The 25,952-nt window shown below is 42.1% G+C and overlaps 1 protein-coding gene across 2 annotated transcripts; it reads right to left on the reverse strand.

The window, feature by feature from the left end:
* Window positions 1–344: 344 nt before the first annotated feature.
* Window positions 345–25,722, reverse strand: btbd8 (BTB domain containing 8). 2 transcript variants are annotated; one of them, XM_023416496.2, is made up of 19 exons: window positions 25,688–25,722; window positions 24,643–24,761; window positions 22,161–22,340; window positions 20,735–20,859; window positions 19,632–19,749; window positions 17,628–17,717; window positions 16,810–16,890; window positions 16,608–16,704; window positions 15,254–15,342; window positions 14,061–14,163; window positions 13,386–13,568; window positions 13,130–13,300; window positions 10,712–10,847; window positions 9,712–9,773; window positions 8,540–9,083; window positions 7,490–7,574; window positions 5,756–5,880; window positions 3,711–5,669; window positions 345–1,279 (listed from the first exon to the last, which is right to left on the reverse strand). In XM_023416496.2, the coding sequence occupies exons 2-19, from the start codon at window positions 24,744–24,746 to the stop codon at window positions 780–782; spliced, it is 4,752 nt and encodes a 1,583-aa protein (XP_023272264.1). In that variant the 5' UTR covers window positions 24,747–24,761; window positions 25,688–25,722; the 3' UTR covers window positions 345–779. The 2 variants fall into 2 exon arrangements, with proteins under 2 accessions (XP_023272264.1, XP_087032820.1); XM_087176694.1 differs by lacking the exon at window positions 25,688–25,722 and having other exon boundaries at window positions 24,643–24,787.
* Window positions 25,723–25,952: the final 230 nt, after the last annotated feature.

A 25,952-nucleotide genomic window follows, 5' to 3' on the forward strand; every position in this document is an offset into this window, starting at 1 on the left:
GAGGTCGCTGCGGTTCTTCTAACATTAAATGTTTTTTTGTTTTTTTTGACAAAAACATATCAAAATCAGTGGTAAAGGTCTGAAATGCAACTTACATTTTTGCACAGATGTGTGTCATCGCTAATTAACAGCAGCTGTTGGTGTTTTTTTTGTTTTTTTGATGAGACAAACGGCAGACATTTTGACTTAACAGGACAGATGTTGGCATTAACATTAATCAAGGCTCCACTCAAATGAGTGAACACATTTTCAATCAAGATTTATTAATTACACCTGTGCTTTTCCTGCTGAGTAAACGAAAGTAAAAAAAAAAAATCCATCTGTTAGAGGACAGAGAGGAACAATTCTTTTTTCAGAAACACAAATCTTTATTTTCAATATGACACTAAATGCAAGCTATTAGGCCAATATTATTTTTCTTTAAGAAACTTCAGTCAACCATTTTATCAGAAGACTGTCATGAGAAAGACATGGTCTTTTGTTTTACTCTCATTCTTTTCTAGGGTAGCAACACCAATTAAACAGTCAAACATACAAAAATATCAGCATGCATAACAGCCCGTTCGTGTTAAGAAACAGTCCACTGAGAGCATGATGAGGAACGCCAATAAGCTGCTGCAAAATCCAGACTTCTGCAGAGTCTAGAAAAAAGGACGCGTCATGAAAAGAGAGACAGAATATGATTATAAATTATAATAAATTAAGACAAAGTTTATGTGAATATGTTCAAAGTTCAAAAAGGAGGGTGTCAACTGTCCAGCAGGCTCTCCTCTGTGCAGTCAGTGATGTGTTTCCAGTTCCACAATGGTCCACTCCCCCTGTGGAGATGCAGCGTCTTCCGGGGAGAAGCTGGTCACAGTGATGCTTGTGGAGGAGTCCTCCATGGGTGAGATGAGCTCCGCCCAGCGTTTGAAGGTCTCCTTCTCAGGGGACAGGAAAGCCTGGGAGTCCAGGCAGTCACGCGATAGGGACAGTGTCTGCTTGATAAGGTACTGGGCCAGGTTGAGCTCTTCAGGCACAGGATTTATGACACCCAGACTGGACTCGTGGTCTGAGAGGAGCTGTCTGAGCAGGCTCCAGTCCCGCTCTGCAAAGTAACGGCTTTTGTCATCGTCTCCTCTTTTCTTTTCTTCCTCTGCTTGCAGTTTAACATTCCTGTCCTTGTCCAAGCAGTGCTCAAAGGCTTCTCCCACATCCATCTCGTAAATGGGAGAGAGGGCTTTGGATGGTCGGCGGTCATGTTTGCAGGTTTGATCCAATCTGTCACAACCATTGTCCCCTAAAAACAATTGACAATACTGCAAAATGACAAACTGATCACTCCTCCACAGTTCTTTTTTCATCAATTCATTTCAGAGACTAGTCACTGCCTACTACAATAAAACAGTGATTACTGAAAGTTTACCCTTAATGCAACTGTGTCCTTTAAAATGTATTCCATAGTGAAGTCAGGTCAGGGCAGCCACAGTGGGAAAGCAGCGAATTGGTCAGTGGTCACATTATGGTCAGCTAAATAGCCATACCATTACCAATATGAATTTTAAATTAATTAGTTCGTAACTCACCAACCACTTCAGATATGGATGTCAAGGCTGGACAGTTGCCTTAAAGGTAATGCACAGAGGAATGCTTTTCTGAATGCATCTCTTTATCCACCTGTTCAAACAAAGTAAGCCATGCATTGCCGGCACCAGTGAACTTTGCATTTGTCGTTAAGTAACAGTGATATGTTTTGAGATTTATGTGCAGGTCTTTGAACGGGCGGACCTAATGAACAGTACTGTCAAAAAACCTAAATGCAAGCAACAGTGCTTTACTTAGTAGCACAAAAGATGGCACACCACCAAGTTTTATTTGACATTCTTTGTGTTTTCTATTTTTCAAAATGGCAAAGGATGAAGTAACTGATTGCTGTGTGGTGCTGAACACAAAATGATTTACATGTTTGCATCGGGATAGACCCTCAGTAATGGTGCAGCAGGATTTCTTTTTCTGAGTATGATAGGGAAGAAAGAGAGACATGGCAGAGCCGTAACAGCTGCTCTAGAGACACATCACATACTGTACATAGGAGGCTACTGACACTACACAAAGCCTACTGAACAAAAGCTTATAGACAACAAAACATAGTTCTCTTAAAAAGTGGACATCTATGTATCTAGACACAAGTCTACTGGGTATGACAAAGGGTAATGGGACGATGGGGGAAAAAAAAAAAAACATAGACAAAAATAATGGATGGCATAGCAGAATGACAAATTAACTTTCATAGTAGCATGCATGTGTGCAGTGCAAAAACAAACAACAACAAAAAAAAAAAAACTCAGGAACAGGTACATTCTCAAATAGAAAAAGAAAAACAGCAAGGAGATGCAAGGGAAAAGTTTCCAAGTATAATACACTTTTTTGAGAAGCAGTGGCAGTTAAGTGTAGTCTACCTTATACAAACATTTTGTATTTGACCTTAGTGTCAGGTAGTCACTTTCCAGAAATTTGAAAAAAATCGTAACTTGGTTGAAATTTACCTTAACACAATTTTTTAAAAAGGTGCTACATATAGCATTTTAATATAAACAAATCTTTTAAAATGAAGTGTGAGATGTTGATATAATTACTGTCAACAAAAAGACCATCACTGAGAAGCCAAGCAGCATCCAGTGATGATACACTGCATTTAACGTTGTGAACCACAAGGTCAAGATTTGTTAGTGCTTCATGGCACAAAAGAGATTGTGAAGCCAGAAGTTTGTGTTTCTCAAAAATGGCAAAGGTGTAGTGAATGAAAAGCCAAACACATTTATCTTTTACAATAAAGCAAAAGAAAAAAGTAACAAGAGCAAGAAAAAAGACACACACTGTCAAAGCATCCTCTGAGAAAAGCGCTAGGATTTCTGGGGAAATATATTCTAAATTTTAAGAAACACAAGCTTCAATCACATGTCACATCAGTGACATGACATAAGATTCTCTCAACAACGGTCTAACTGTAATAGTAATTACACCAACAAATCACTGTTAATTTGGCAATGATACGTTGATGTTGAAATGTTATATATAGTACCTTAACTATGTCAAATTATCTATGGCTTAAAAAGGCCAGACTGCATAAAAGAAAATGACAAAAATAATCAGAAAATATTATTATTCTTATGTACATAAAAGTGCATTGGTGTAACTATGTCACATGCCTTGTCACAAGGCGGATTCTTTTGGACAAATACAATTCTATGATCAGTCTTAGTGAAATGTACACTGCCCCCCCCCTTTTTTTTTTTGTTGCGTAAACTGAGTTACCAAGGCCTAAATGCCTCCAACTAAAGGTAGTTCAGTTGTTTAAAATGTACAGTTTAGATTAATTGTTTTGATGAGGCCAATCTCCATCTTTGAAAAGGATATTGACGTTGCAAATTCAAATTTACAACAGCTACACAATCCATGGGTGGAGATGAGAGCAAGCTTTTAGCTATGAAAATATGATGACCACCGATTTCATTTGAATTTGAACTTGTATTTATAACTAGTTACTAAACTAGTACACTCAATAATATCCTTTTTCTGAAGGAGGGGATGGGTATATGTTGGGCATAGGTAAGGTCTAGGAATCAGAGCAGAGTAGAATGAATCTTGCAGGGATAAACTATACCTTCACTAGGGGAGATAAGATGGGTTTGGATTTGGGGTCTAGGAAGGATCCGTAGATCATACATTACCTGCTGGAGACTGTGCAGCATGTACAGGAGAGTCCCCTGTCAACTGAGGCTCATTTAAGTCTAGATGTAAATCAGCTTTCTTGCTTTCTGAGGCATTGGTGTGATTTTTGCGTGGCCCTCCGTTGTATTGTTCGGTGTGCCGCAGATCCAGGTGGCATGGGCGCTCCTGGGGAGGGAGGTCTCTGGTGTCAGTGTCCACGGTAGGGACGCTGGACTTCATTCCATCCACCTGAATGTGATTACTCTCCTCTTGCACAGGCTCCTGGATCTCTGTAAGGAATACGGAGGATTTTTCTTCATGTTCCTCGTCTTGTTTTTTGTGCTTCATACCTGCATTTTCAAGATGGCACGGCAGGTGGTTCTGCTGGTCACTGGAAGGGGCACAATTAGATTGAAGAGCTGCAGAGTCGGACTCGAAAACATCACAGGGAGTCACAGTGTCGTCGGGATGTTGAGGTGGAGTTTGGACACCGCCCTCTTCTGAGCCCAACTCCTCACACTCGTCAACAGAGAGTAACACTGACCGACGGAAATTAGATGTCTGCTGGTAGTCAGGCTGGTCATTTTCCTGGTCCACGCCTTCGTCGTCAAACGCTAGGTTGACAATCCCCTGAAAGTGTGGTGAAGGCTCAGTCGGTGGCACTGGAGCCTGGCCTGGTATCACCTCAACTTCCGACCTCTCATCTTCCGTCTCCTCTTCGTTGTCGTCCTCCTCTTCCTCCTCAGAGGAGAACAGCTGGTGGTCGGGGACACTTTTCACAGTCACAGTGGCCTCGACCTCTGAGTGATCCTCCTCTACATGAACCTCATCTCTTTGCAACCAGGAACGATGACGTCTTACTCCCTCCTCCTCGCTGGTAGTCTCTGCCTCTTTCCCACGCAGCCGCACCTCCACTCTCAATCCAGCCCCACCTTCATACATCTTCAACTCTTCTGGGGTGCTTGTGTCACTACTACTGCGACCCAAAAAGTCATGACAACGCATGGTGCCACACTTGGAAACACCCCGGTCGTTGGAGCAGTCATCATCTTGTGAGCCTCCTGCGTCGTAGTCCTCTGAGCGGGGCTTGATGTCATCGGAGGAAGTGGTGTGTGTGCTGCCAGTTTCAGATTCTGGGCTGACCTGATGGTGGATGCCGCTCCAGGAGTCCTCTAGTGGTGTGTTAGTGCTTCCCATGCTGCAGGGGGTGTCTATGGGGAGTTCAGCGTCTCTCTGGGAATTTGGCGAGCTGACCTCGTGAACTTGCCCTGTGCTGATGTGAGCAGGGATGACACCGCTTGGAGACTGTTTCACTTTACTCCCCTCAGTCTGTTTGCAAGTGTTTGCATTAGCAGATTTAACATTAGGGACGTTGTTAGCTGCTGGTGTAACACTGGGCTCCTCTCCTCCACCATTAATGTTTCCGGACTGTGTTTCAGTCGTCTGGAGACTCTGCTTAGGGCTCGAGTCTAGTTGAAGGCTGAGTGTATCCCCCCCGCCCTGGCTTGTTGACTGTGTAATGTGTGCTGCAGGCTGGTCAGAGGGTGCTAGCTCTATACTATCTTTATGCACTGCAGCATGAGCAGTGTTTTCAGTTTCACCGAGCTCAGTTTTACAGTCTGAATTTTTACTATTGGCTGCCTCTTTTCCTTTAGTTCCTGATTTCTTGGTGGCAGCAGAGGTTTTTGACATTCCTCCAGACTTTGGTGAAGCCTTCTCCGCAGATAATTCAGCAGTACTTTTTGACTTTGGTCCAGACTTGGTAGCTACAACTGAAGATTGTTTAGAGAGGGCCGAAGAGGCAGCTTTTGCTGGTTTAGCACTGGATTTAGTTGAGGCTCCAGTACCTGAAACAGGTTTTGTGATCTTTTTAGGAGTTTCACTGCCTGCTTTGTGTGTCGTTGAGGATTTTAACCCTTCTTTTCCGTCTTCTTTCCTTGGTGACGCTGGCTTTTTCATGGCGGATCCATGCTTGGACACTAAATCAAAGACAGAACAGAACATAACAGTAAGACTTTGCCAGAGTACACTGACACATATTTGACTAAACATTTGAACATCTCACCATGATGGTCTGGTGTGCCTCTTCCCTTGGTGTCTGTTTTTGCTGCTGTCACTGCAGTAGTCGCTTTCTCAGCTACACCGGTCTTGACCTTACCACTTTCTCTCACACTTGACTTATTGGTAGGACTGTGATTGGTGAAACAGACAGAGCCATAAACCAACAATGTGACCACAAATGTTTTTACCACAACATCCCAATTAATTAATACCTCTTGGTCACATCATCATAAAAATATTTATGAGAGGAGCTGTGGGGAAAGTAAATCATGAATTAATATTTAACACCAGCGGGGGGCAGCAAAGTTTTTTTCTCCCATTTTGTCAAGGACAAGGCTCTGAGACATGATCTGATTATCAATGCAAAGAATTTCAAGTTGTCACCTGTGTCCTTGTGAAGGATATTCCTCCCTGGTTTTTAACTAAATCTGACCTCAGGAACACAAAAACAGAGAGCACGTTTTTACAGTTTGAGATTTGCTAAGTGCTCAAGGTCGACAGATTTATCTACCTTAGACACAATCATTGATAATATTACAGATTATGTTATGTTATGATACGTCTCGTCACTTAAATCTAGGTTAGCGAGGAGTTCAATGCTAAAATGTCCTACATTTTTTGTCTGGATTATAGCGGGCTGGAGCACACAAATCCAGAAAAATAAAATTTGGATACCGAGATGTGTTTTATTAAGCTATCAGCTATTTTTTGGCTTACTCACATGGTTGCTTTCCAGGGAGTCTGGTAAAAATAAAAATAATGAATAATAATGCGCTCCCAGGGCAGATGGAGTTTGGATGATGCTGATTGTGAAATGGATATTTTTAACATCTTTGAAGGACAGATAAGAGGCTTGTCAGAAAATGCTGCACAGCTGCTTTTATCCTCCTGTCAGCCACATGTGGCCTAAAAAAACACAACCAGGTGACAGTGTGCAGCAACATCCCTCTTCTTTTCCCTAGAATTACATTACAGAACACACACGTCTTATGTATGTTTGCTTGGTTTCCTACAACCTGAATACTTAAAGCTCCATCTCATGGTGTTGCGTATCTCGGTGTTCAATTCTTATTGCAACGTTTAACTGATTTGCTTCTTTCAGTGTAGCTGACTGTGACAGATATGACAGACACCGATCAGCTCTTCTTTGGGACTTGGTTTCTCATGATCATTCTTTGGGTTACTCGATTATTTTTGTCCTTATGACACATCTTCATTATTTTGTAAAGTGCGATTCAAATTCCAAGCCCTTTATCCTGTCTATGATTTCTTCTCAGCCACATTTTGTGATTTCTCCTGTCACTTCAACACAACCTGCCCCCCCCGGTACTTGTGGCTATGTAGGGTCGACACATGACGTAGACGGCAGACAGAGTGGTAAACTAAATTGAATTCATTTGTGTCAGAATGAAAAATATCTCAAGCAGGTTGATTATGTTCTGAGTTTTGTTAATTTGCAGATATATGATGGTCTCTCATAACCCTTAACAACCAAACTGCTCGCTGGATTGTCGATATGCTCGCTGAACCCGTGAAGACAATCGGCCAAAATTCAACTTGAGTTACAAATTTCTCAGGCGTTGAGCAGCAGAAGGGCACTTAAGATGAATCCATCCAAAGCATATGGATTACAGCCTTTAAATGTTGCATCTAGCATTTCAATGAACACAAAAAAACAAAACAAAAAAGCATGGGAGATCATACTGATAAGCGCTATGATGGAAGGCGTAAAGCTCACCTGTTGGTCTTTGCCGCATCTGATTTCTGAGGTTTTGTCAGTGGGGATTTGGTCACTGCCTTCGCCTGGTGTTTGGGCTTTGCACCTAAAACACAGAACATGAACCACATGTACAGCTGATGTATACAGAGCAGACAGTTTTGAGAGAACAAAAAATTGCAATACACATTACGGTACAAATTTTAGTATTATTTTTAAGCTCGGTCTCTTTACTCACTTGTGTAAATAATAAACAGCCAATCATCAGCTTCATTAGAGCTTGGTCCAAGCATGCTGCATTCTTATTGGCTCCCTGACAGTGATGAGATTTACTCATTTACTCCTTCATTATTGAAATTTGGTATCGAATGATAAGGCATTTTTCGATCTTCGATATCATCAAACCATCTTGGTCGCTTCATAAAAATATCAAAGTTCGATACCCAGTCCTAGTGTAGCAGGTACCCACAATGCATTGTGTAGGAGCTCACATCAAAGACGTTTAGCAAGTCACTTTCAGGGTGGGGTACAGGGAAGCATGCTGCGCTTGTACCAGCAGGACAGACAGCTGAGGCCCACTTAAGCCGAGAACACTGCTATGAGATAGGATTACTCCACCTCCCCAAAACCAGCCTTACCACTGAAGTTCAAAGTGATCAGTCGAACCCCCCTGTGTGACAGCTGTACAGGGCTTTGACCTCTGCTGTTAGTTTGATGCCAGCAGGCTGCCGAGGACAGACACATGCGCTTTGTTTCGTGATGAATCAACATTCATACTTGACACTGCCCTCGTCCTCAAAAAAAAATCCCTCTAGGCCACAGCACAACATTCATCATACTAATTAGAATGAGTCGTTTTAAGTGCGCTCACTAACGCAAACTCCAATCAGTCATGTCGATATGGCAATAAAGTTTTGAATCTTGAATCTAGTCTGCAGGTCCTTTCATATTACAGCTACTCTATTATGTCTGGAGCTACAGACACATCATCTTGGCTGCAGTGATCTACTACGCTGTAATTGGTGTCAGTCACAGTGAGGAAATGTAACGAAGTCAATAAAGAGTGTAAACCTGGAATGGAGTGGGTGTCCTTGCGAGGGCTACTGGCACCATTCTCTGGCGAGGTGCTGCCTGATGTGGATGAAGCGATGGGCTGAGTTTGGGTGGTGCCAGCAGTGCTGTCAGGCTTTCCCGTCGAGCTCTTCTGAGCCTTCGTTGCCGCTGTTTGTCTTGTGGATGTGCAGCTCGGGGGGGAGGTTTTAGGCCTTGCACCTGGGTTCGGCTTCTTTTCTTGCTCTTTAGCCCCATGAGAGCTTCTGGGGCCATTGGCGCTGGCTACATCGCGTCTGGCCCCTGCAGTTCCGGTGCCATTGACAACTGGCGTAGCAGCTGATGCCGTCTTTCCTTTTGCTGCTACACTCCGATCTCCTGGCTTCTTTACATTCTTTGCCTTTGATGTGTGACCATCTCCGGGTTTGTTAGCTGTCCCCAGTCCATCAGACTTCATGGCTGATGTAGCACTACGGGAGGAAGAAGTCGTGTATTCAGACGCCCTCTGGGTCCTTTGCACAGGAGGACTCTCAGGTGCAGATGAAGGGCATTTTACGGCCCTTTGCTGCAAGAAAAAAATATATTAGTATACATATCACATATTAGTCACGTAACTTGATTAATCTGCTTGATTAATCAGTTTTTGCAAACTGAATAAAGAAATCTGAAACTCCTGATTATCTTTTACTGTCAGTGGAACAATTATACCTGTGAATTTATTTCACAGGTTTAAAGATTCAGCACAAAAAAGCCTCAAGAGAGGCAAAGCTCCTGTTCTGATTCCATCAAACCACTTCCTGAGAGATCTGTAGCAGCTCCACTGCTCTCAGCCACTCATGCCTCACATGTTGGCAATCCCTATCTGGATCACCTCAGCACAGGCTTATCTTAGCTATACATCTGTTTAGAGAGGCCCTGCTGTTCATTTCATACCGTATCTCTCTGCTGCAAGGGTGCGGCATTTATGACATATGGCATCTGCTGGCCATGACCTGTAATCCCTGACAGGGATTACTCAAATTTACATTGATTTCTCTGAGCTAAAACACATTTGTAAGTTCACATCATCAGCTGATGTAAAAGTCAAAGTTCTGAATAACAAATAAAACTGAAAATTGTTTCTTGTTTTTGGTCCAAAAACAAAACTTAAAAAAAAAGAAAGAAAAAAAGACCAAATTGTTGATTAATATTACCTGTGAGCTTGTGAATACCGGCCTTTTGCCAAGTCTTCTATTGTCCCCTTTATCAATAGCATCTGTAACAACAGGATAAAAGCAAGATAAAATCACCAATGCCTGTAAAAACCAGATTATTCAAATCTGAGCATAACACGGATAAAAAAGGGCCGCATCAATTTTTTTTCAAGGCGCTGCTTAGCCTTCATTATCAGAGCGAGAGGAGCCATTCATTTCATTCACAAATTCCCGTTTCCACACCCTGTGTTTACTCTTTGACCATAAGGACACAGACATTAAATCAATAGACTGATAAGTCAGCCATGTCTGGTAAGCACTACTTCAAACAAAGCACAGCCATGTCTATACTTCATATATAAACAATTTCAGAATCTAATGATTTGTCTTATTTAAGCAAAAACAAACAGTAAAATTTACTCTGTTTTAAAAAGTGCATTTGTAATGTTTGCATGTGTGGATCCGATTACACTGGCAAGAAATGGACCAGCAATAGGCACACACTGATACCAGCTGAATAAATTATTCATGCAGTGCATTTCAACACATTACTCGCCCAACAGTGAGGAAGCAGCATATTATTTGTATTTATGGATGTTTATGATCATGTGCAGATCCACAAAGACATGAATCCAGCCTTTCACTTCCACCCATTTAAAACAAGCATGGCGCATTTACCATGTTAGCCCAAGACAGTTAAAAAGGTAGCTCAGCAATCAAGCAAAAATGTGTAAGTACAGCACTGACCAAGGAATAAATGGGTTAGAAGTGGCCGGCCAGCTGTTTAGAGAGAAGCCATTAAGTGTTAAATCAGCCAACGGCATATGTTCCTTGGGCTTTGGTTCACCTCTAATGATGCAGAGCTACGGCTTCAGCACTAGGCTGGGTTAGGGAAGAAAAAAAAAAAAAAAAACTCATACATCCACACACAGACACACACTGCAGCGCGGATATCCTGAGTGTGACTGGAAAGAAAGAGCTTATAAATATCCTTCCTTACCTGCCAGTATCCTCTCTCTGTGTTTGGACGACAGAGTCTCCCATCCCTGCGTGTGGCGGACCGCGTAAAAGGTCTGAAGCAGGAAGGTCCACAGCCGACCACGTAGCATACAAATCTCGTGTCTGAACGGCTGGTGCTAACACAGAGGAGAGAGAGGGAGAGGAGAAGAATGGAAAGGGGTGCGCTACAGCGCAGGCGAATCAGCAGCTGCTTGAAGGACCTTTCACCATGGCAACAAATTCCCCTCCCTCCTCCCTCCCTCCCTCCCCTCCTTTTCACTGTCCCCTCCCTCCCCCTCTGCCGCTGTTGCAGAATCCACTTGAGCTCCCTTGAGCGAAATCAGTGATGTCAGCGACTGGTGCCCATACTCCTGTTTCCACGCCTGATTATAAAAACAGGGCTGGAAGGTAGGGAGGAGCTATCTACCTCCTCCACCGCACGAACCGCACACACCCCTCAACAGCAGATATACAGCCAGATTAGTGAAGGCCGCTGGCACACGTCACAGTCTCCCTCAGCCTAATCCATTCTGCCATACTGTACAGTATTTACAGAGGTTATGCGCTTTAACGCGTGCAGCCAGGTCACTCTCCCCTGGAAGGCAGCTCACAGGCTTAACATGCCTTGATTTTTTAGTCTGTATTATATCAACTGTTTTACAAAATACTGACCGATTAGACTTAAAACCAAGTGTATTGCAGTTTTGTTACTGTCAACAAATCTCATGAAAACACCAAAACCAACAGTCCCTGTCTGCTTCTCCATACTTTGTAATCTTCCCAGCCTAGATGTTCCCATTTGTTGCTACCAAGGATAAAACATCTTTAAAACAATTTTTTAAGGCTAAATAATTTCTTAAAAACTGCAGGGCACTGTATGTTTTTTCAAAAATGACTCAAACAGGAGCTAATCGTGCATTTACTGGGGACTTCTTTCTGATGCAGATTTTGGTGCTAGTGAGTATTTACAGCAAGGATAAACTAAAAATACATTACAGTGCCCATGTTCATCATAATGAAGTTACACGTCACTCAGTGCAGTGGCATGATTCACTGATGTGTTTTCATTTTTTGTGTCAACAAGCCAAGTGACTGTGGAGTTTGCTGTCTGCCACCCTTTATCCAGAATGAAGTAAATCACATGATGACAAAGCACATGAAAGCACATAATGATTGTAAGTAAAGATTTCTCAGTAACTAGTTCAGGCAAAGAGGTCATCTGACAGACAGCAAACATTTCAAGCAGAAGTTTAAAGCTGTATTCCCACCTGCAGTTTAGTCCAGCTGTACAGCACTGTACTTGGAAGTTTTATTTCTGTTTTCCATTGGTTGTAAAATACTGTTAACGCTCCCAAATAAAAACCTGCATTTGAGCATTCATTGAAAACAAGACTTCATCTGTCTTAAATAACAACAGGAGGTTAGATAAACAACCATAACTCAATGTCCACTTTCTACCTTTCTCCAAAGCGTTCTACCGCATCTCATGATCTACTACAGCAAATGAGAGTTAGATGGTTGGCAGTTAGTTTCTCTAAGAATCGCATCTGCTGATGATTTGGACTAACTAACTCACCAAACTCCATCTGCTGAGGAAGACTCTGAAATGCGGTTGAAAGCTTAAAAAGTTTTCTTGGAGGCAGACCAAGAACCACCTACTGAGGCAGTCTTAGCGCCGTTGTTTGGTCAGTACCTGAGTATGACATGCATTGTTGTTGCTAGCCTAAATGGGAAATCTTCCTTTTAACAGCACTACACAGATGAGGTGTGAACACAGCTTAATGGTCACAGTTTGATGTCTACTGTAGAGACAAAGGCCCTGTTCAGACCTGGCATTAACATCCATCTCAAGTGATCCCTTCACCAGTGGACAACTCTAAGTTCAGGTTTGAACGCACCCGAGACGCATTGAGATCCGATCACTCAGAACACATCTGGAGGCGGCCTGGACCACATGTGGCCACATTCTTTTAGCAGTGTGAACACAAATGCATCCTGGGCCACATTGAAGGACCGCCGGCTCAACTGATGTCCTCTGCCACAGTCTCATCATGAACCGAAAATATTTTACTTTTTCAAATGGTTAAAACCTTATTTCATTTTAGAGCTGTGTGCAGTGCAGTGATTCGCTCAGCCCCTCCTCGCCTCTCTCTCTCTCAAACACGTTGATAATGGACCCGTCTGTCACAGTCGGATTTGCTAAAAACAACAACACGTGTGTTTATTTGTATATAGAGCAGGGAATTGAGATCCGATCACAAGTGGTCACTGGAGACACATTTTAAAGTTAGGTGGGAACTCACGTGCTTAAAACTGTTCATATGTGAACAGATCAGTTGAGATTCATGTTAATGCCAGGTCTGAACAGGGCCAAAGTCAAAAGGTTCAGTAATGGTCAGTAACCAGTAATTAATTTCACCTCCTCTTGTTTTTCTCTCCTCTGCTCCAGGATAGAGTCCTCCTCCATGTCATCTCCACACAGATAGTTCACAGCAGCAAAAAGCTCACAGCAGTTGTCCACAGTCACCCCTTCCCTGATGGCTGAACACAGCTTCTTCAACAATGTGGGCTCCCGGGTAAACTCTTCCCTCTGTAACCGAGTCAGACACTTTGAAAACCAGAGAAACTTGAGCTGAAGGAGAATGTTTTAGCAACGGCTACAGCAACTGCCTTACCCTGCGAAGGTCGTGGAAGGCCTGAGTTAGGGTGACTCTGGGAAGGTGCTGGACAATGACACGTAGGCTCTCCTCCTGTAACTCTGTTGCGAGACTCCTCACCTGTTGAGCCCACTTGACTTCTGGGAGACTGCCAAGCAACTGCTCAGTGCCACAGAGCATGGTTACTGCATTCTGCACAGTCTGAATGGAAACATCTATCAGCTAAAGAAACTTTCTAAGTGAGAACACAACATAAAGTCAAATGAACACAATCCTTCATGAATCACACTGTTATTCCTGCCTGGGACCTGTTGGTCAGTGGAGGGATTCCCCAAATTGTGTAATAGTTCTTGGCCAGCTCTGGACCTCAGTGCTTGCCAAGAGAGACCAATAGTGCATTTGTCTTGCTTCACTCACAGAATGATCGCCACCTCTTTTGCAGCGATGAAAGACAGACTCAAGACTCAATTATCAATTACAAGCCTATATCACTCCCCATCTGTCTGCATGCACATCATATTCCTAAATTAGCCCGTCTTTAATAACTGAGAATGTAATAAAGGTCATCTTTGATTAGATCATGTTTGAATTTCCTTCCTGTGGAAAAACACTGCAGAATGGGTTGATGATAATTGTGCAATTACGAGAGTACAGTGCGGCTGACGACACTGGGGAAGAAGGGGAAGAACTCACCATGGTTTGTGTTACAGCAGTTAGACAGACTCTGTGGAGCTCAGGGGACAAGAGAGAAAAGTTTCTCTCACACCAAGTCTTCACAAAATGTTCAGCAACCCACCTGAAAACACACATCATAACAGTAACAGGACCGTCCAGTTTCTGGTCAATTTGACCATTTTTACGAGTCAGAGTCAGACAAAATCCTGGCAGCCTTTTCTATGTCTCTGCAGTTTAACCTTGAGAAGTCTCAGCCTCCGAGGCTCCACGCAGCGGTCAGCAGAGCTTTGCTTGAGGGGACAACAGAACGAGTGAGGATGAGAAGGTCAGTAATGCACCGCTGCACAAAGCAGCGGAGCTCAGTTCACCGTCACACTCGCGTGACTCATCAGACTCAGCAGAGACAACATGGCAACATCCCCCCCACCCACCCCAAATACACCCCCCCCACCTGAAATCAGAACCATCTCACAGGCTTGCTCACCACATCCTATCCCCCTGACCTACATTCACACACGTCTTGCCTGCTCACTGCAGTGAGCAAGAGCAGAGAGCTTGCAGTAGTATTGGCTACGAGAGAACTCAACATGATAAATTGTGTGTGCCAACAAATTAATTAAAAGGAATGTGATGAAAGGTGTGCAGCATACTTAACTATAAAGACATGTTCTCAGCATTTAGATTTCCAGTTAATTATGATCCAAGTGCACAATCAAGCTTCTCAGTGCTATGCAATATACTAGCGTCTATGATCTGTCTTTTGCTACACAGCAATCTATGAAGACACCTTAACCTTGAAGAATGACATCTTCATTGAAAAGAATAACCCTAACCCTGCCTTCAGTAAATTCTTTCCTCTTCCTGAAGTGTATTTAATTTCAAATACTGATCACACAGTATACTGAATCACATTAAAGCAATCTGCGTTATAACCCTAACCATTGGCCACTTCACATGAAAGTATGAACCCAGATGCTGGTTACCTAGCAACAAGATGCTGATGTAACTTGCAGTGGCAAGAGTGGCGAGGTTGGAATACGTTGCACCTTCTTTTTTTTTTTGAGGTAAAGCTAAACAAAAATTCAAATTCTAGGACCACTTATTGAAATGTTGAGAGGTTTCTAAATATCTATGTACTTAATGACTGAGTTTTTATGCTCCATAACCTTGAAAGGCAGCCATATGTTGAAATACAAATTGCAGGCACTCACCTCTTACACAGCATGTGGAGGTTTTGAAGGCCTAAGGCGTGCGTGAGGGACAGGCACTCGAGAACTGTTTTCTGAACTCCATCAAGTGGCTGAAAATGTGGGGAAAATGAGGAAGCAAAACAATGCATTTAAATTCACACAGTGATTTGAAAAGTGACATGCCAACTGGCATATGGTACTGTAAGATGGTAATGTAGAAGTAAAGTTTTAGAGGAATGAAACAACAGCATTATTGACACTGGGCATGCAGGCAAAGTACAAAATCAACAAGTGTAAAGCAAAAGGAATAACACAGGGATTTGTCGGTTTCTGGTGCAATATTGACTCTTTGGGCAAGATTTACAAAGACTTTTTTGTGCTGTTTTTTCATGAGCATGTGATGCTTCTGTCCAAAACACGAACCGGATTTGTAAAACAGACACAAAAGACTGGAGTCAGAGTTTCACATGGCATATGCTTTCAAGGGTGGAATCGCGATTATGTATTCCGCTGGATTTACAAAGGTCACACAATTTTCAACGATGACTTTTGTGAGGAAAAGTTTCTGTCTTTGAAGACCAGACTTAAACATAGTACATAATAAAAATGGGATTTACATGAGAAACGAGGAGGATTGTAATCGGAGAAAAAAAATCATGCAATAGATAAAGCCTTGTATATAACTAGAAATTCCTATAACACCAATAGTTGAAGGCGGATTCATCAAACTTGAATGTGAACATTACAGTCACTACAGGCTGCACCCAGTATGCGTCTCTGCGAGGCTAAGCTCAGATTCAGTGCAGGGTCTGACTGTGTAATGAGCTACTGTCAAATAAATCAGGAGCTAAATACATGCAGAGAACGGCCGCAAACTCAATGAAACACATTTGCACAATGCCATTTTCTTGTTTGCATTTGTATTTGTACTTGTATTTGCATGAATCTTTGCATGCTTATCGAATCAAGCACTCCCTATTGACAAATGCATCAGACTTTGTTTCAAGCACACATTAACCAGTTTCTACTTCACAAACTCAGCTGCAAGTACACAGAACACAAGTTCCAGCACAACGTCATGACCAAGTCTAATTTAATTTATGCTCAGATTTAAGCAGGCACATTTTATTTGTACATTCAAAGTGAGTTTTGTTTTTACATTTATAAAGTACAATTTGTGGGTGAAAGATGTTGTGTATCTATTTCCAATTGATTAAGTGTGAATACTGAATACTTGTGCACCAAAAAAACAACAAAACAAAAGCCACACATGAAACTTCCTGGCACACACACAGTACAGTACATATTGAAAGCTAAAAAGCCTATGATATCTATCCATTAAGGTATTCACTAGATTTACTTCTGTAGCACTGACCTTGGGGAAGAAGCGGCAGTAGTCGCGGGTCAGAACCATCTCCACTACATCTTTCAGCCCCTCCAAACCCAACATGTCTGCTGCCAGCACCACCTGACTGCAAGACACGAGACACCAAATGCAGGTCAGTTTGTTTTCTGGGCCTGTTTTCTAATTCTGGACACTCTGTTTATTCACACACACACACACACACACAGAGTACCTGGCACTGGCTCCGGCGGGCAGATCCACAATGCCCCCATACATGTACTGGAGCAAGATCTCCATCTCATCTGGCCCTAACCTGAAAGGGTTAATACAATCTGTTTACAACCCACATTTGACAGGTTAATGTACAGAATTGTTCCCAGTCACAACTTAATATTCGAAATGTGAGTCCAGGCAAACGGTTCAGGTGAATGTATCTATATTGTGTATTTGTATGTAAGAGCTGGAAACACTACTGAGATGGCTGTAAAAAAGAAAAAATCATCCATATATTACGCAGCACTAAGTCCACGTGACTGCAGCCTGAGGGCCACTTCACAGATTTTCCTTCGCACGTCAACGCAGCCGCTCTCCGTTCTGACAGCCTCGTCTACCCCGTTACCCTCAGATCAGGAAAAACTGAGGCGAGTGACACGTCTCTCCCCGGAGGAAAAAAAAGGGTTTGCCTCTGAAAGGAGACTGCGGGTGGTAGTGGGGGCGGGGGGTGGTGGTGGAGGCTCTTCGGCAGGCAGTGGATGAGTAGACATTTATGTGCCTCTATGTTTAGTAGAAATCTGAGCAAACCTTTTGAGATTCCACTTGCAGTGTGTGCCTGTGTGTGTGTGTGTGTGTGTCTCTGAGTATGTGGCGTGGTACTGAGACTGAAACTTCATACTGTACGGCGCCACCTCTGTTGCAAGCGATGAATATTTAATGCAGTATATGCAGTAATTCAGCTGTACTGCTGTATTGTTGTAATGCAGAATTGTTAGACCAGGAGTATTACGGATCCCTGTGACCTGCTGCTCTGTGATGCTGATGCACTGGTCTTACCCTTGCAGAGTGATGCACTGTCTGGAGCTCTCCATCCAACTCCCACTCAGCATGGCTCGGAAGTACTGAGACCGTGCACACAGGATTGCCCTAGAAACCCAATAAAGCAGGCAGTTGCATGTCAGATCCACGCACCGTTTTAATATTTCACATCATCTGGCGAGCCAGTGTGTACTTAAGTGGCTTTAAAGTGACAAGCGGGAGAACAAAATAATATATATGTTTATGTTCTCTACTCTCTGGAGAATGAGTTTTTATTCTCCATGGCCTGATAGTATTGTCGTTGATATGGAAATACAATACCACTATGGTGTTCAGAGCACTCAATAGGCTGTATTAATGTCGGGTGATAATCTATTTTTTCTAATTGTCAATAAAACCACCAGTGAAATGATGCTATTAACAATTCTATTGTTTGTGTATAAAGCCTGTTATCTTATTCTGCTTTGCCACAGACTCCCATTGTTTTCAAAAAACTATTAAAAGCATATCACTGACCCACATTGTTGCACTGGACGACATGTTCCTTCATTACTATGAACATCGCCACTGCTGTTTATTTTGACCCAATCCCACATACACTGTCCTGCTGCCACAAATATTCACTAAATGTGAGTAGTATACATCCAAATGTGGATTAACAATAGTTCCCAACAAATAAACTGAAAACACTTCAAAACACTAACACACAAATTCAGAAAGACAACATTAAAAATAAAAATATGCCTTGATATTATTTTAACTGAATAAAAATAAATAAATAAATAAATCTTATATCATAATATTAATATTATATTAAATTCATTGCCTACTAGCCACAGTCGTGAGCCACAACCTGCTACCAGCAAATTCTTCCATTTGGAGCAAGAAGAAAATCTTGTTCAGTTTTTTTTATCTGTCCTGGATTATGGTGACTTCCTGTACATGTATGCATCAGTTCCACTCCTGCGTAGGCTTGATCCTGTCTACCGTTCTATGTAGCATCGGCCGTGTCAGATCACAGATGCATCACTGTAATTTATATGCATTAACTGGAAAGACCGCACTGAAAATATAGATGAAAATTCACAAGTCCAAATCTTTTAAAGCCATTCTCTGTAAACTTCCTCTGTGAAATGCTTTCTCTAACAGATTTCAGCTCTAATCCACGGATCCTCAAGATGGATTTTTTTTTTTTTTTTAAATGTCACCAGAGTCTGAACGTTGTAAAAAAAAAAAAAAAAAAAAAAAAGCACGTCTGTCATGTCTGGAATAATTTACGAGACAAACTCAATTTGGAAACATATTCACACGCCATATTCAGAACATAATTCATGAAGAATGCTTGACATGGAGCAGGTCTCTACTTTATGCCTCTTGTCAGGTCCTGTGTTATTGTGCTATATATTCTATATGTAAATGTTGTTTGGGTTTGTTTGGTTTTTTTGTGTGTGTGTGAATATTCATTTTACTCTACATTCTTTCTACCAGAGATTTATGGCCATGTTCTCTTCTGAAAAAGAGATAATGTATCTGCAGAGATTGAACTAGATGAACACAGTCAAGTGGAGGTGCGGTGCGTCGGGGTGGAGAGGCCCTGGTTCAGCCTCTGGGTGAGAACTGCAGCAGCTAACACTGAGCTGTCATACAGATCACTGCTGCAGAGCAACCGAAAAATAGCCCAGCTTCTTCTCTCCGACGAGATTTCGCTGCCGGGCTGCTCCCCTGAGCACGAGCTTGGAGAAACCTGTCTCCATGGTAACCAGCTGCTGCTACTACTACCTCTGCATCAATGATTGACCACCCACCACTGCTCCACACTTCCATGAGTCAACAACAGATGTGCGACCTCTGTAGTGTTTTACATCTGGTAAATATGGCTGTGATGCAGTGAAGTGAACACGCTCTCACCACGTCTTCACCTATGATGACACTCTTAAGAGAACCAAAAAGAAACGCTTTGTGCTTTTGGATTCCAAACGCATCGATAAAGACGGCCGAGACGCCACCACCAAATCGCTCTACCTGTGGCAGGAGAAGACCTGCTCCGCTACTTGGATGGTGATGTCACACTGCTCTCCCCTCTGGTACAGATCCAGCAAGTCAGCTCCAAGGCCGGAGGCTGGCTCCAAAACAACAGCATCTGGTCCAGAGGAAGGTCAGGAGGGAGAAAGTGATGAAGACAAAAGCCTTAAGTGTACATTCATCTGAGGCAAAGAAAACAGTAAACTAATTTGTCTTCAAATATAGTCAGATCTTCATCTACGTTAGGATCGTGAACAAACGCATTCTATTATAACTAATAACACACAAATCATAATATTGTTCTCGTCCATATTGAACAAAGTAATCAAAGAGTTTTATACATTCATCAGTCCACAGTTAGACAGCTGTGGTAAATCTACCACAGAATGACTTCAAACAAACACAATCCACCTTCTGGAGTGGCCCAATCAGAGGCCAGACCTTAACGCAGTAGAGATGCTGTGGAATGACCTGAAGACGGCCACTCATAGCAGACATCCCAAGAATTTGGCTGAACTGAAGCAGTTCTATAAGAAGATATATACAGAAGAACTGCACAAAATTTTTCCTGAACATTGTACAGATCTGATCAGCAGCGACAGAAAGAGTTTAGTTGAGGTTGCTGCTGCCAAAGCAGGTTCGACCAGTTCTTAAGACCAACGGTTCGCTTCTTTTTCCACCAGTACTGTTAATGTTTAATGGGTGTGCTCAATGAAGAAAAGGAAGATTTTAATTGTTCGAGTGTTATTATCTTTTATGAATGCAATTAATGCAGAAAACCAGGTCATTCTAAAAGGGTTCCCATACTTTTTCTTGCCACTGTATAAGTGTATTTGTGTGTGTGAAAAAGCAGAGGCAGCTATAACTACACTATGTAACTAAAAATGCTGTAAATACTGAAAAAAAGTTTGTTAAAGCAGTTCAATTTTGAATTATCCATAGCATGCCCATGCTACAATTAGCAGTAACAACAACTGGGATCCAAATCCGATTAGCTCTTAAGTGGATTATGGCTGAGATAACATAATGTGAGAAGGAGGGCAGCCGGGCAGCCATATAACCTAAAATAAACCCTCCATAGAAAAGCATGTCGATGTGTTTACCTGAGTCGGTGGAACTATGAAGATCCGCCGGGGCGGGGACAGACAGAGTTGGTTCTGGCAGGAAGCCCTCCACGTCTGGGATTATTTCCACGGATCGCATGCTGTGGTCTGCTGTGTACACTCGCCTGCAGGGGAGAGACTCTAAAGGTTAATTAAAACTAGGGCTTTCACACCTATTTAAATTACAATCTCCCTTGATGCACTGTGACTTCAGTGACACAGTAGCCAGCCACAGCCTGAACTATGCAGGATTTTCTGTTTTTACAGTGAAGCATTTTAAAAAGTGACTGTCAAACTCATAACATTACTCTGCATCAGAGGCAGCCTGTTATCTGGTTAAACCCTAACTACCTCTGAAAGACGCTGCAGCACCGTGGCCCGTTCTGCCAGGATGCATTGTTGTTCACTTTCTATCCACCTATTTTTGAATTGTTGCCACGATCATTGTCAAAGTGGCAAAAGCCTGAGCAGAGCCACCCAGACATCCCTTTTCCCCAGCAGTTCCCTCCAGAAACAAGAGATGCCAAATGCTGCCAGGCCAGCTGGGTGATGTAATCCATCCAGTGAGTCCTAGGTCTCCTGCCAGACAGTTGTGCTCAGAACAGCTCTGAGGGGAGCCAGCCCGGAGAGGGCGACCATATAACAACTAGAATGCGTCTATAAAATCCTGTGCTGAAATTAAATTTGGCAGCCTGGTGGACTAGGGTTCAAAGGATAGGTTCACATACTTATGTCCACACGAACCTGCAAAAACGCTTTCAATGTAAATATGGGCACTTGGTTACTGCTTTAAGCCGAGCTTGAAAAATCACAGCAGAACCAAAACAGTTCTGGACACTTCAAGTCAGGCCAGTGTGAAGTTTGGCACGCTGCTAAAAAAAAGAAAGATGTCAAGTTCATAATCCACAAATGAAGTAATAGAAAAAAAAGTAATTTTAGTATAGGTAGCAAACCTCAGGAAACATATTGGCAACTTTATGAAATTCTCCTCCCTGTGATGTCACTCATGCTCTGTGGTGTCATTTTCTAACTTACTGTTGTAAGTATAACAGACACTGTAACAAAAATAGGTTGACTGCTAGTCCTAATTATAAATTGTTAATGAGACACAGACACAAATCAGTGGATCAAAGAGTTGTGCACTTCAAGAGACCAAACTGTAAAGCCTTGACAACAAACGAAAATGCGATGGGCTATTCATTATTCAACGGATGCAGCATTTACAATGCTCCTTGAAACATAGTGCAGATTCAAGATGGTGCGCTTGGCGCCCCCTGTCAGAGGAACACTGAAACTGTAACACTTAGAGAGAAGGATAAAAGAGGCTTCATGTGAAACTATTAAGTGGGCAAAAAGAAGTTGTTTAAATCCCAAAAATAAAAAGAGCAAATATATGCTGTGATCATCACTTGAACCCACTGCCTACCTGAGGAAATCTTTCAGTCCGGACAGCTCATAGCCAGGCAGATTGATGATGGCGGGATCTTTGTGCATCTGTCTCTGAAAGACATGAGGAGCTCTGGCCAACAGTACGGCTCTGTGTGCTCGCAGTGAGCCTGAGGCAACACACAGAGACACATCAGCTTCCAGCTCCTCCTGCAGCAACCTGAGGAAACACATCATTTATCAGACACAATTCCCTAAAAATGCTTTTCTACTAATGGATTATAGAAAGAAATGGACATATAGACCATCAGTGTAATAAATTACTACTGAAAATACAATACACAGTTACCTTTATTGGAGCCAAGTTTGCAAAATGTTCATATTAAATGCCAAGATAGAAAAGTGAAAATATAAAAAGGCAGTCTTAACAAACCTGTAAGATTCCAAGATTAATTTTATGGCCTATTTCGCCACTTCACAATAACACAAGTACAGTCCTGAGGCAGTCCATTTATTCCTCCCCATCATTATCTCTCATCCTGCCTCAATGACTGATCTGGGTGACCCAGAAATGAGTAAGCCCAAGGCCAGTTGGGCAGTATAAGTTCAAATGCTGCCTGGTGCTGTGTCCATTTCTGTAACCCTCTGATGAGAAGTGCCTGAAGGCAACAAGGAGACCCAAACCCAATGAACTGCTCAAATCCACGTGAGCTACTTCACTGTCAAGGTTCACTCACCAGTGAATATATTGCAGCTTCACCCTATGTTTTATTTTACAAATCCACTGATCCTTTTATCTGAGGTAAAACCTCGCCCTCGGCTAATCTTATACTTTTATATGAAACAAATGTGTAAAGTTTGGTCAATTCTAGGAGTAAATCTATGATTAAGAGCTGGATTTTACTTTGTTCTTCCTTTTTGCTTTTGGTCAAATGTGACTATATTGCATTTTCACAATGGACCTTTTCTGTATAATAGTGAACTAGAGAAAGGACATCACTGACAGTAAAGTCATTGTCAGTGATTCAGCCATTCTACTAACTCGTGTCTGTGCTAAAAGAAATCTCAGAGTGACATCAGACCTGTAATCAATAGACCTGCCAGGCAGGCCATACTGGTTGTTGATAGCTAAAAGTATGTGTACGTTCTTCTAAAGGTAACAACTTCCTGTAAATCTGTTCTACATGATTATGTAGTTGTAGTTATAGTTGTAGAGGTTTGTACATTCTACAAAACAAAATAAGTTTTGACTTTGTGTTTAAGCAGAGTGGGGAGCTCTTTTATATACTCTATATACTCTTTTCACATTAGCACAGAAACAACTGTTAACGTTGAGTGGAAGTACGTTCCTGACCTTGGAAAGAGTAGTTTGACAAAAACATATTAACTGAAGGTTGAGAGACTTCAACCACCTTAAGTTTAAGTAATAAAAATGCTAATAAAAGTAATGGTAGTATAACAAGTAGTAAATAGTGGTTAAAGTTAGTTAAAACTAAAAGGAGGAAGGAAGAGGAAGACTTTGAGATGCAGTTTGAAGATTTTACTATTGTACTTCCACACAGTTGGGTGACTCAAGGAAAGAGAATGGTCAAAATCAAAGTATTAGAAGTTGAGATACCTTGACTTTTAGTCCCTCATATGCAGAAAGCTCAAAATATATATTTCCCATAATGTCAGCTCCCTTCAGAGACACAGGGGACATTATAAAATTGTTTTCACAAATGTTCACAGTAGTACTCCTTGTGATAAACACACGGAATATGTGTACAATTGGAGGAATGACCTTTTAAATGCTTAAAAGGGAACCCACAGTTCAGATATATAACTGTGCTTCCAACCACATGTATTTAAGCGCATTGTCAATTTGGCACATGAAAAAAATCTTTAAAAAACACCTGAACTTTCACCACAAAGATTTAACACTTGGCTGAGGTCGAAGGTTGGTGTACCAAATGTGACAAAGTACAATGAAAATTGACTTAGTGAACCTTAGTGACCTAAACATTGACTGAAGTCTCTGCTCAACTGAAGAGATGAAAAATAGCAACTGATGAAAACATAACATCTGTGTGGATCGATGAGGAAACTGTAACATTCTTATTAATCCATGAATTCAAATAAAAAAATGTAAAATTAAAAAAAAACACATTTCCATCATGTTTTCCACTGCTCTTCCTCTTCAGTGGTTTAATGGCACCTGACTGGAGAATTAGCACCACCAGCAGTCTAAGCAGTTAATGGAAACACACATTAGTTCACATTTTCTTTTCCAGATTTTATGGAAATTCTGTCAAACTTTGCGCTTCATTTGCATGGAAACCTGGCTACTAACTGGGTGATGGCAGGCCATTTAAGTGTCTTTAAAAGAAACTGCAGAAGCAGCAAGGGTCTTTTTTTTTTTTTTCATTTCACAGTCCTGTATTGCTTTGACTGCAGCGTGAAAACTTCCAAGACATGGGTCTTTGTAACTGACATTTGTCACATGCCTTTGCAGTTCAGCAGCGTACTGTCACATGCCTTACCTGTTAAGGTCTGCAGACAAGGCAGATGATAAACATCTCCTCAGCTGCTCTTTGTATCTGCGCTCTTTGGCCTGGAAGTCTCTTGCAGCCTCTGTGGTAATCATGGTTCACTATGTTCTCTAAGGTAGAGACAAAAAAGAGACTTCAGCCTGTGAATCTGTTACAGTCCTCTAGAAGAGGACAACGAGATAACATCAAATGGCATGTAGTGGAACCATGCTGAGGAAGCGAAATGAAACAGGTCATCTAAAAACCTGCATACATTGTGAGAAATATACCAGCTGGTTTTGCTTTACCATCAATTACCCTATTAAGGTTTCAACAAGCCACATATGCCCAACTTTTATATTTTTTATTAAATGATATGCTTTTAACTTAACCCGGCTCCTCTCGGTGACTTTACAATTACCTCTGCTGTAATGAGCAACACCATCCACACAAACTGACTTACGTTTACGAACTATTGCAAACCAGAGAGGCGCTGTTTTACCCATTTGAACAAAATCTATGGAAATGGGAAGAGATGACCGCGACAGCAACACAAATTCAGAAACTGTTACGTGACCAAGAGAATGAATTAACCGTATGGGTAAAACAACAAAATTAGCTTCAATAATAGTTAAAGACCAGCCTTCTTACGCTTCCAGGAGAAAACACTCCCGGTAGCAACGCCAGTTTGTCTGCATTTGACGACAAGTTTCATTTATTCTCAAGAAGCCTTTATCCGAAATAAAAGACACTCACTCGCATTCTCCCTCTTTCACACACACACGCACACCTATGCGGACATATGTATTTGCTCTTTCTCCGGTGACACAGTCTGTGCTGTAAGATTATCACTCTCATTTCCCACGGCTAGCATGCTAGCGCTAGCTAACGGGAGCTACCGTTAGTAGTTCGTTATCTTCCCGAACCTTAAACCCTGAAAGCCCGGTGACACGTAGACCTGCAAAAATTCATTTCAGCCGATAAATGTCCATCAATATGAGGCTCGGTTACAAGCATTAGTACACTATCTTCATTTACTGAAGGCTGACCCACTGACCGATGTTGTTGACATCACTGCTGCACGCTGTTCACCACCCACTACGACAAGGTTTGAAAATTTGAGCAGGAGAGGCCACGACGTCACGGCCTTGAAGCTGCGGCACATGCGCAGTTCAACTGAAGGTGCCATGCCCTTGAATGTTGCCTTCACTGCTGCTTCTAAACTCGAAATTCCAATAAACGCGTTTTAAACTCTTTTAGTGTGGTTGGTGTTAATAGGGAGGTTAAGTGATAAACAGATTTGCTTTGTTGTATTGAGGGTG

This window comes from Seriola lalandi, unplaced genomic scaffold, assembly GCF_002814215.2.
Source record: "Seriola lalandi dorsalis isolate HSWRI2012SDOR001 ecotype SW California unplaced genomic scaffold, Sedor1 jcf7180002054566, whole genome shotgun sequence".
NCBI lineage: Eukaryota > Metazoa > Chordata > Actinopteri > Carangiformes > Carangidae > Seriola > Seriola lalandi.